This window comes from Notolabrus celidotus, chromosome 14 (genome assembly GCF_009762535.1).
Source record: "Notolabrus celidotus isolate fNotCel1 chromosome 14, fNotCel1.pri, whole genome shotgun sequence".
Lineage (NCBI taxonomy): Eukaryota > Metazoa > Chordata > Actinopteri > Labriformes > Labridae > Notolabrus > Notolabrus celidotus.
The window spans coordinates 28,632,953-28,645,522 of record NC_048285.1 but is presented as its reverse complement, the minus strand read 5'-3'; the positions used below and the strand labels follow the sequence as shown (position 1 = coordinate 28,645,522).

The window sequence follows — 12,570 nt, the reverse complement described above, 5'->3', positions numbered from 1 at the left end:
CCGTGCAGTCAATAAGTACTGAGACAATGGATTTCTTTTTCTTTTTTTTGGCTCTGTCCTTCCTTAAACTGGATTTAAAATGAAACAATGGCTGAGAGGTTATAAGTGTCATCTGGCAGATTTGACTCACGGGTGTTAACATTGAGGGAATTATCCCTCAGTTTTAGGGAACAAAAGTAAGCAGTGAACAAAGACTTGAAGTCTTCACATAAAGTCGTCAAAGTTCAGCAGGTGTACGCTTCTTTGCAGGTTGTAACTTCCTCAGCAGACACTTGTCTTCCTTCAGTGTTTCCCACTCATAAACGATTCCCACTCATAAACGATTCCCAGGCAGGCCGCTCACTGAGCCGCCAAAGTTTAGTCCATGGCTACTTTTCCATTTTTCTTCCTTTTTGAAATCCGTTTAAGATCATCGTCTGTTACCAATGAGTTAGACGGTCTCTCGTCACTCTCTGCCTCTGCATCTGACAACCTGCAGCACCTGACACCTGATGTGAGAGAGAGAGAGAGAGAGAGAGATAGGTGCTTGATATGTTCCACCTGTTAATGCATTGGTTGAGGAGCAATGTCTCATATTGAATATATACCTCCTCATACTGCTGTTTTAAGAGTATATGCACACTGTAAACCCGAACAGTACTCCTAACTCACAGCCATTAAGGGTACAGCACTCAAAACCAGCTACTTAGTTGAACCAACAATTAATTATTGAGTTAATATCCATGTCCAAATAACAACTTTTGAGTGAGAGGGATGCTGCATATGACGTCATCAACGTCACAACGTAAGACTTCACACACAAAAACCACAATGGATGTGCTTTGTGAAGTGGCAAGTAACAAGAAAAGACAATGCCAAACCGCTGTTACCAGTACAGTGAAGACGAACAATGCTCCAACAAGGGACAGGGGAAACAGAGGAACTAAATACACAGTAATTAACACAGGTGTGAACACAGGACACAGGTGAGACTAATGAGGGGAATCACAAAAGGAGGGAAACACACGAGGGTGTGAGGTAAAACTAAACTGGAGACACAAGGATTCAGAACTACAGGAAACACAAGACTAGACTAAGAAAACACAACATGAGACATGGATCACTAAACACTCAAGAGAAACAAAGGAAAACTAATACAGAATAAACACGGGGAGGAAGCAAGGCATGAAGCACAAGGACAAAACTAAACTAACCAAACCATGGCATGGACTCAGTTTCATCTAGTATGTATGAATTAAAAATATTAAAAACATGTAACTAATACATTTGAGTAAGGAAAACTCTACTTAAAAACTCTTATGTCATCACTTACTACAAACATTTTGAGTCATTTCAACTTGTTCGGCTTTGCAGTGCAGTTACTGCTGATGTCATTATGCGCTATCTTAGTTTTGGATTCCTGCAAATCCCTGCATCATTAACGAGACTCTTTCACATTGAATTTGACATAGAGTGGTCTAGACCAGGGGTGTCAAACATGCGGCCCGTGGGCCAAAACCGGCCCGCCAGAGGTTCCAATCCGGCCCACAGAAGACTTTGCAAAGTGAAAAGATTACAGAGAAGACATTAACTGCAGACTTTTTAGAGCACTATAAGATGATCCACTAACTACTTACACTAGCACTACACCCCTGCATACAACACTTTCCAGCAAGCAAACTGTTCATGCTGGAGCTGAGGGGTCCAAAATAATCAACTTTACCTTCTTCATTATTATAATCTCTGCTCTTTTGCAGTAAACATTACACTCTGTGTATCAGGTGAATGGGTAACATTTGTGTTTGGTGTGTTTGCAGCAGGTTGCAGGGCTTAAATAGTAAAATATTAGGCCCATTATGAGACTCATCATGGCAAAAAATACAACAGCTGTTTTTGTAGAAAGAGAGTTCATTAAATGTGAACATTTTCAGAATGTACTTGTACTTTTTTGCACTAAAACAAAGGGAAAAATGTAGAGTTGTTGTTATTTATAGGTTACTATGTTATGATTTTGCTGGTCCGGCCCACTTCAGATCAACTTAGGCTGTATGTGGCCCCTGAACTGAAGTGAGTTTGACGCCACAGGTCTAGACCTCCTATGTTTGTAAAAGCGTCTTGAGATAACAAATAAAGGTTGATTGATTGATTGATTGATTGACATGCAGATCCCTTATTTTGATAACAGATCATTGAGTGTAATATTACATAACAGGAGCTGTTTTATTTGGGCATCTTCATAATATGTGCTGCTGATGAATATTACCAAAAGATCAGATGCAGAGAAGGGAAACATTGGGGGTAAGGTAGAACAAGCCGCTGTGTGTATAAAGAGAGAAAAGCTGCAGGTGTGTGTGTGTTAGATGGACTGAGGGGGTTAACAGAATAGAAGGAAAACGAGGTGAGGGAATGAAAGTAGTTTGTGAGCATTCATAAATAAGTTGGATAACTACGCACATTTAATGTAACAACTAACACATCAATACTAGACAGATGAGACAAAGTAATAGAAATGATATACACGGGGTGATGTATTCAATATTTGCAGCAGTCTCCCTCTCCCTCCTCCTCGCCCTCGCCACAGGTACAGCATCACTCTGTGGAAAAGGCTGTCCTTGTTGATACACTGCCAGACATCTTCACTCCCTGCTTGTCTCAGTCTGGCCTTCAGCAGTGAAACACCTGCTCAGTCTGTGGAAAGGACGTAAGGTGTTTGCATTGGCCAGCTCTGAACTTCAGCAGCAGTGAGCAATCAGCCACAAAATAACTTTCTCATTACTTTTTCCTCTTTGTTTCGGATTATTGGCTAAATCTCCTGAGAGACATTTTTTGCTGCTTTAAAAACCTGTTTAAGCGCTCCAACAGAATAAATGTATTCTATATGAACACCTAAACTGTCCAAAAGTGATTGAAATTGTAATTGTTTTTCAGAGGAATAGTTTAAACCTTTTCATTTACCAATCAAAAACAAAAATGTGCAATGAATTAACTAAATTCCCTCCTGGCTGTGCTCCTTCTGTCTTATTCTGTATGCATAGGGATCTACCAAGTTGGAAGAATGCATCATTGTAAGCAGCTTAGTTTAAAGCAACTAAATAAAGACAACTATAGCACAATTTAGTGGGTATAAGATCATCCTCAGAGAGACTTTCAAGCAACCAATTAGATGAAATTACAGAAGTTGCTGAAAGGCAGCTCTCAAGGACGGGAAAAGCATGTTGTATTTATCACTTTTAAACGTGTGAACCAACTTCCAGTCACACGTGTTGGGCACATGAAAACACCATATCACACTCATCTCTGGTAAGCACTGCAAAAAAACTCAAAATCTTACCAAGTGAAATTGTCTCATTTTTAGTCGAAATGTCTTCTCCCACTTGATTTAAGACACATTTACACAACAAGTAACATTTGAGAAAGATAGAGGGACTTGTTTTAAGACATCTTAAATATCTTGTTCAGTCAAACAATCTTGAAATGATGTTGTTTTGAGTTGTAATTTAGAAGAAACAAGGTTTATTTCACATTGCATACATTTTTCAAGCTGAGATCTTATTTGTAGAAGACGGATAATCTTACTTGATTTAAGTAAATGCATTTTATTGGAGAATCTAACAGAAAACAGCTCCATTGATAAAAGAAAGAAAGAAAGAAAGAAAGAAAAGTTGTTGTTTTTAAGGGTGGGTTTCAGTTTTCAGACACTGTTTCTTCTGAATCAGATAAAAATATACATCCTCAAACTACATGCACACAATGAAACACCTACTTTAGAGCATAGCTGGCTTATCCTAAAAAACAACATGACTGAATATTAGTATATCCAGCTCACTATGAGAAGACATTATATCTCAAAATGCTCAAATTAAACTTTGTGATCTTGTTCCAAGTACAAGATGGTCTTAAACCTAGAGAAGTGCCGCTATAACACAACTCAAATTAAGGTGAATATATCTCAAATGAAGAAGTTGACATGAAATTTATTAAATAAAATGAAAAAATACTAATTGTTAGCATTCCTGTCTTATTCTGAGACACTAAGCTTTGAAATACTGGTAAAATATTGCTTAAAATAAGTTTTCCCTGCTAATTTTAAGATCACAGTTTTCTAAATATTACATCTTATTTTAAGAAATCTTACCAAGCAAATTTTCACTTGTTCTTTTGGCAGATTTGTTTTGCTTTTTCAAGGTAAAAGTACCTTGAAATAAGTTTTTTTTCTTGTTTTTGGAGGGCCATTTTTTCCAGTGAGGAGTACCTGAAACCTTTAGTCAGTCTGTTTCAATCAGAATGAAAAAGGGTGCATTGGTTTGGGGGACACATTCCAGTATTTTTATAATATTACAGTATACTCAAATTATTGAAAGGCAAATGATTCTACCTGATATGAATCTCTCAAACATCAACCTCAGAGTCATCCCATCACAACACTGTATCTCTTACATTTTGTACATTGTGTGAACAGTGCCTGAAGCTGCAATGTCTTCATTAGCATCACTTCTCTCTCTGCAGATCCAGACCCAGTGACAGGGGACATGGAGTCAGCCATGGCTGTGGAGCTCAACCCGTGGGTGGAGTATGAGTTCAGGGTGGTGGCAAGCAATGCGATCGGCACCGGAGATCCCAGCGCTCCCTCGAGAGGTGTCAGGACTAAAGAAGCAGGTAAATCCTCTTAGCCATCAGTGCTGGATACAAGTGACATTCAAGTCACATCTTGACAGACATAATCACCCGGAATCCAGGAACTTATTATATAACACTCTGAGTGCAAATTCCAGCTGATGATTTCTTGTAACAAGAGAGCTTTACATTAGCTTGTGCCCCCACACGCCACTTCATGACCACGTTATATTCCCATTGTTGATATACTCCATTTTAATTGGGCAAGAAGTTTAAAATAAGCTGCTTACATGAATTTCAACAAGTTTAGTGGTTCTGCTAAAGCAGACAGCCATTTAATGCCTCGAGGCAAAGACACAGCAGAATACACTATTTATGGTGGGGCAAAAAACTAACTGAGACGGACTGGATGAGGCCTGCCGCTTCACTGGCTGCTCATTTCTCATCTCTTAAAATGTAATAATTACAAAGGTCAGTGGAAATTTGGAAGTAGCTTATTTAATCTGTCCTTTCTCTTCAGCATAATTAAGAGACTAATTACTGTAACTAAACACAGTTGCGTTATCAGACGCTGAAGTTATAATCCATGATTCAAATGTCAGCAAAAGGGTGCAAAACTAAAACAAAGCAGTGAACGCTATTGTCACTCTTCATTTGATTGACAGGCATTTTAATGTAGAGTAAAATAGCAACAAATAATGCATTTTTCATGTTTCCTGAAGCTTTACAGATTTGTTCAGCTCAGATTTTTATTTTTTAATCATTAAAAAGCGTTGTATTTGCAGTTGTTACCCAAAAAAATCTGTTTTAATTTATAATAGCAAACTTTAGAATAATTAAAATGTAAATTTAGCTGGACCAGGACTGCAGTTTTTGGGCTCCACCGTTTGAAAATGTTTTTATTTCCTCTGTTTTTTTCCTTTTGTCTCTGATTCAAACATGTTGCAGTGAGTTAGTGGTGTTGGGGCAGTGATGCAGTGTTAACCTTTGTTTCACACAGTCCCGTCAGTGGCACCAGCTAACGTCAGTGGAGGAAACGGCCGGAGGCATGAGCTGGTCATCTCGTGGGAGGTAAGTCCTTGCCAGACTCCCTTAGTAGCAGCAGCCTGACACCCAATGTGAAAAAAACACGTCACATCGGGTCTGCTGGGCAAGATAAGCATGCTCAGATTTCTGCTGAATGATTTGAAGTTTATGGAGACTTCTTTTTGTTTACTCTGTCCTAAAATGAATGATTGAAGTTTCTTGTTGTTTTGATGGATTTCAAATACATGACAATTAACCTGTAGAATGTTTCAGATATCTTAGGTAAGTCATCACACATTAAATAATTTAACTACAATTCATATTCTAAATGGAAATACAAATCTCTAGTTTAATTTGAGGATCACCAGCTCTGCTTTTGCCACTAGCGTTTTTACCACAGTGTCAACTGGCAGAGGTGAAATGTGCTGGGCGAGTTATTTGATGACGTGGGTGATCAAGCTGTTTCTTGCTTTTGAGAATGTATTACCATTGTTCTGGTTCATTTTTTTTTAAATGAACCCAAATACTTCTGACCTGTGCTGGCATGGTTGCAGTGGGATTGGTACACTTATGCATTTACTGGGGTCTTGTCCAATGGTTGAAAGATTCTGGACCCAGGTAATCGATATTTTAGAGCTGTTAATGAATGTTCATGTCCCTAATCGCCTTGATGTATGCATACTTGGAAATGTGATGGACAATATACAGCCAAGAGCAACCCAACGCATTGTTGGTGTAGCTATGTCTGTAAAAAAGGACAATACTCCTGATCTGGAAAATTTGAAAACTGGACTGTTTTGATATACACAACTGGTTTGCAGACTTTTTGGATTTGTTATCAATGGAGAGTGCAGCATCATCACTCAGTGACCATCACACACCAGAAGCCCTATGGACTATAATCAGGGAAAAGTTTAAATTATATATGCATCTAAGCTAATTGTGATCCTAACAATAATAATGAAAAACCGTACTAATGCTGAACCCTCCCCTCAATCCCACCCATCCACCCCACACGGTAAGGGTACTGACTGTGGCCAGTTAGTACATGTATAGTGTACCCCATGGAAACAAGGCTTTCTTTGTTTCTCTTGTGTCTTGTCTCTTGTGTGTTTTTGTGCATTACTCTTATTGTATATTAGGTGTATTGTCTCTGTCAATGTCTTTCTTTTTATTTTGAAAATTAAATTAAATTACAAAAAACAAATAATAATTTATTTACCATTGTTCTGGGGTTTTGACCAATCAGAATTAATTATTTAACACAGCTGGGTAATTTATAAGGAGGGTTTGATATAAAGCAAATAGGTCAACCAACCCTCCAAAGACGGTTTACAATAATCCGTAGTTTTAAAATGACATTAAAAGCATGATCAGGGTCCTGCAGCTTGCAAAAGAAACTAGAGGGTAGAATGATATTTAACAATGATAAAAATAATGTTGCACTACTTGGAAAGATGTCATAAATAAATCCTAAACAATGAGAGCTTTTTGAATAATTGAAAGTCGTATTTCTGAGAAACAGAGAGTTTTTCATCCTTCTTTAATCGTGACTCTTGGAATGAAGACATCCCTGCAGTGATATACGTGGAAAAGAACAGACTGCTGACTATTCTTAGGATTTTTTCATGATTAGGTACAGGAAAGAAACCTGTTGAGTGTAAATAACTTGAGAAGTCATCATTCTTGATGAAGAAATGCGATCATAAATCTGTATGTTGGAGAATTTATCCTCCTCCATCTGCTGCTGTGAGCTTTGTGAAACCTGCAGGCTGAGAATCGGTGCTGTAATCCAAGAGTGAAAACAAGCTGCTGAACAAAGGTTCACTTTAAACTTCTGTACTGAAACTACAGCTTTGCCATTGTTCCCTGAGGAATTTAACTGTCACTAAGTAATAAATCCTGCGTGTGAATGTGACTTAATAATCATGTCGAGGTAGCTGCTGCATGTGCCATTCATTAAACACCTTCACTTTTTGTTGCCTGGGAATACTTGTCAGACATTATTAAGGGGGATAAAGCACGGTTGATGGACGACGTTAGTCCTTGTGGTTCCTAAGCTTGAAGGAAACGGTCTAATGATTTTGAGATATACTGATTATTGCATTGCTTTACAGTCAGTTGCATTCACTTGAGGTGAGATTTCATGAGGAGCTGCAGTTTTGCTCAGTGTGTGCGAGGGACAAGAGTTTGGTAGCTGTCCTATTCCCTGAACCATCAAAGTGGGATCTAATTAAAACATAGAGGAAAGTTTCAGCAGCCCAAGTGAGAAAATGAAGTGTGGGGATGTTCTTAAAATGCAGAGAGCTGGATGCAGTCAGGGATTTGCTGGAGTATTTAAGTAACTATGTTGAGCATCAGTGGTTGACATCTGGGCTCAGACAACTGATGCCCTGTTGGTTTAGAGCGTATTTCTTTCTGTCTTGTTCAGAATGTTTGATTTTAACTGTGAAGAGATTTTGAGAGAAGTTTTAAAAAAGGAAAAGATTAAATCAGCTATGTCTGTGTCCAAAATAACATAAACAGGTGTTGTTTTCTGTGATTATCTGTATTTATACATTTGGTATTTAGATCTAAAATCTGATAATCATGCCAAACAAAACACCCAGAAAAAATTGTAACAGACATTCAATTCTGGTATCCATGATGAGTATTTTCATTGCAGTATTTTGTATGGTGGCCCTGAGAGCTTACAGCACTGCAACTTAAGAAAACACATGCAAAAAGACAGAACACAAGCAAATTAAGAAAACATCTTCATCAATTTGACAACACATGCCCAGCATTTGGAAAACACGCAGCAAAGACCACAACACAACACATTAGAAATAACATGCTGCAAAGACCACAACACAACACATTAGAAAAAACATGCTGCAAAGACCACAACACAACACATTAGAAAAACATGCTGCAAAGACCACAACACAACACATTAGAAAAACATGCTGCAAAGACCACAGCACAATACATTAGAAAAACATGCTGCAAAGACCACAACACAATACATTAGAAAAACATGATGCAAAGACCACAACACAACACATTAGAAAAACATGCTGCAAAGACCACAACACAATACATTAGAAAAACATGCTGCAAAGACCACAACACAATACATTAGAAAAACATGCTGCAAAGACCACAACACAAAACATTAGAAAAACATGCTGCAAAGACCACAACACAATACATTAGAAAAACATGCTGCAAAGACCACAACACAATACATTAGAAAAACATGCTGCAAAGACCACAACACAATACATTAGAAAAACATGCTGCAAAGACCACAACACAATACATTAGAAAAACATGCTGCAAAGATCACAACACAATACATTAGAAAAACATGCTGCAAAGACCACAACACAACACATTAGAAAAACATGCTCTAAAGACCACAGCACAATACATTAGAAAAACATGCTGCAAAGACCACAACACAATACATTAGAAAAACATGATGCAAAGACCACAACACAACACATTAGAAAAACATGCTGCAAAGACCACAACACAATACATTAGAAAAACATGCTGCAAAGACCACAACACAATACATTAGAAAAACATGCTGCAAAGACCACAACACAATACATTAGAAAAACATGCTGCAAAGACCACAACACAACACATTAGAAAAACATGCTGCAAAGACTACAACACAATACATTAGAAAAACATGCTGCAAAGACCACAACACAATACATTAGAAAAACATGCTGCAAAGACCACAACACAACACATTAGAAAAACATGCTGCAAAGACCACAACACAATACATTAGAAAAACATGCTGCAAAGACCACAACACAACACATTAGAAAAACATGCTGCAAAGACCACAACACAACACATTAGAAAAACATGCTGCAAAGACCACAACACAATACATTAGAAAAACATGCTGCAAAGACCACAACACAACACATTAGAAAAACATGCTGCAAAGACCACAACACAATAGATTAGGAAAACATGCTGCAAAGATCACAACACAACACATTAGAAAAACATGCTGCAAAGACTACAACACAACACATTAGAAAAATGCTCTGCAAATAGACCGCAACATAATGGAAGTGTTTCCAGAGGACACTTAAAAGTGATGCACACGTCAGGACACGCTTGTTATTGATGCAGATTTTGAGTCACTGCACTATTAAGGTTCTCTTACCGTCAGTGGTGTTGGAAAATGAGATTAAAAAAGTAAGTGTTTTTGATTTATTTTAACATTGTGATCGCATGATTCGGCCTGTTGCAGTGATCTGCTGTTAAACTACAAGCGTGTCCGGACTTGTGCATCACTTTTAAGTGTCCTCTGGAAACACTTCCGTTGTTTTGGGGTCTTTGCAACTTTTTTTTATTGAGTTTTCCATAGATTTAATCATGATACATTTTTCTTGCAGCATACATTGCTGCTAAACACATACAAAAAAATATATATATATTACACCTGCTGCAGTATTTAAGGTTGCCATTCCCCTTCCATGCCCCACCCTATCCCACCCCAGCCCTCCCTTCAACTCCACATCCCAGATTTTACATAATGTGTAAGTAAGCAAAAGGGGAAATAAGATAATTCATTAGTAAAAATATAAATAACAATAATAAATAAGTAAACACACACACACACACACACACGCACACACACAAAATTAATAGTAATCAAGAAATTGGAAAAGGAAGAGAAAATAAATAAATAGATAAATAGTGGCATCCATTCTTCTATTCTGCTATTGTTAATTTCTTATTTAGAGGGACTTGTAGGCTGTCATAATATTTTATAAAGAGGGTCCAAGTCTTACTAAAGTTGTGTAAGGAACCATTTAAGGTGTATTTTATTTTTTCAAGTTTAAGAAAATACATGGTATCTGTAATCCATCTGGTGAAGCTGGGTGGTGATTGTGCTTTCCAGGAAAGAAGTATAAGACGCCGGGCTGTTAAGGAGGTGAACGCTTTTATTTCATGAGCCTTTCCTTTAAGTAAAGAGATCTCATGGCTATATCCAAATATAGTGCACATAGGATTTGGAGAAATATCAATTTGGAACATCTTGGTATATGCACCAAAAATGTCTGACCAAAATGTTTTAAGTCTCGGACAGGACCAGAACATGTGCATATGGTCTGCAGGTTGGTGTCGACAGCGAGGACATGAGGGGGACATGCAGCTCGTTTTCTAAATGCTGTGCATGTGTTCTCACATTGATGAAGATGTTTTCTTAATTTGCTTGTGTTTTGTCTTGACTTTTTGCATGTGTTTTCTTAAGTTGCAGTGCTGTGAGCTCTCAGGGCCACCGTAATTTTGACTTAAATCCTCAAACATAAAGTTTGAAAATAAATGTCAAATTAGCAATTTTCTAAATTGCATTTTCCATAGCCTGGTGTTTGAGATGCTTATCAGTCTAATTAAAATGTTGCTCTATGCTGCAACTGAATTTGACTGAAGTCAGCGTTCCCTTGGTTTTAATGTGTCTTTCAATGACCGTCTTAAAATCAGAGGAGCATGTCCACTAGCTCTCCTCCAGAGGAGTACAGTATCTCAAAAGGGAGGGGAACCTCAGTTGTTTAATTCTGTAACACCACTTGTGTAGCAATCCTCTCCAGCAGACAAACAGGTCAGCCCCTGAGCCCTGGAGACAAAGGTGAAGTAACCCAGGTGTGGATGCACTAAACTCCCAGGAAGCTGTGACCCCTCTGATGGAAAAAAAGACACAAAGAGAGATTCACATTAGATCCAGTGAGATAGCACAAAGGTGGAGGTTGTAGAGCTAAAAGTTATCTCTACCAGGACAGAAAGGGGGTCTTGAGAGTTGTGAGGGGGTTTGTGTGAGCGCCCTTCATTAAAGCAAAGTGATCTTTTTTTTTTTTCCATTTGAAAGGAAAGACGTGTTCATCCCATCTTCAGCAGTATTCTTTTCCACTGAATCGTAATTCTACATTGGAGGGTTTGAGCAGGTTGAGCCCGGAAGAAAGGCTTCAACTGTTCCATCAAAGGAACAAACCAAACGGGAAATTGCTTCAGTCTAGCAGGGCTGGATGCTGTTCCACTAGATCAGAGGTTGAAGTGGTTATTGTAAGAGGAAGCCCGTGTGTGAGATAAAGATTTAACTGTATTGGTCCCATGGGAAATAAATTCATGGCAGTAGCAAAGAATGCAAAACAAGCATTAGTGTTCAAGTGAAAACACCAAAACAATATGTTGATCATTTTACAAAGACAAACCTTCAAATGAATAGAAATAATGTCCACTGAGCGATTTCTAATTCCAGCCCAGGTGGAAGGTGTTTTAAATTTTTCTCTCACCCCTTCACTTCCTGTGTTTTTTGTGTGTGGATTTTCATTACAGGCAGGGCAAACACTCTCGCTTGATCACTGACACGCAGCACATTGCATTGTAGAAAGGGTCCCACTTTAAATCTGCCATAAATTTGTTAAACCATTCAGAGTGTCAGAGTTTGAGGGCACAACTTGGTCACAACTGCAGAATGTGCTGACCGAGCTGAAAGAAGGCCAGCTGGGCCGTGTTTAACACAGAGCATGCATCAGCCGGCCCAGTGATTAAGATGTTGTGAATTTTTAATTTGCTCCCACCAGAGAGGCGCGCTGATGATTAACCTTGAATCTTAGAGTCGTTCCCAATAAATCCACGGATGTTTATGACTATCTGTTTGCAATCTCAATCGTGACAATGATTGGACAAAAGGTGATAAATCTCACACACCGGGTAAAGAGGAAATTAGTGTGAACTGTTTCCAAGTGGACAGCTTGGCTCCCTGCCAGGTTCAGGGCACCGCATGTACAGAATTACTATGAGCAAGGCTGAGAATTTGCAATTGAGATCAGTTGAAGGATATATTAACAGGGGAACAGTGAGCAGATGTGGAAGCGACTGACAGTTATTCTTGTAGTTATTAAGTATGGGAGCCCAACTGCCACTGGGAAG

General features: G+C 38.4%; 1 protein-coding gene across 10 annotated transcripts in view; it reads left to right on the top strand.

The window, feature by feature from the left end:
• The window catches only part of cntn5 (contactin 5), an 88,204-nt gene that overhangs the window by 68,548 nt on the left and 7,086 nt on the right, over positions 1–12,570 (top strand). For all 10 annotated transcript variants that reach the window (XM_034700902.1, XM_034700910.1, XM_034700908.1 and 7 more), the window contains 2 exons: positions 4,486–4,635; positions 5,594–5,664. In XM_034700902.1, coding sequence (XP_034556793.1) covers positions 4,486–4,635; positions 5,594–5,664 — 221 coding nt within the window. The remainder of the gene's footprint in view (positions 1–4,485; positions 4,636–5,593; positions 5,665–12,570) is intronic.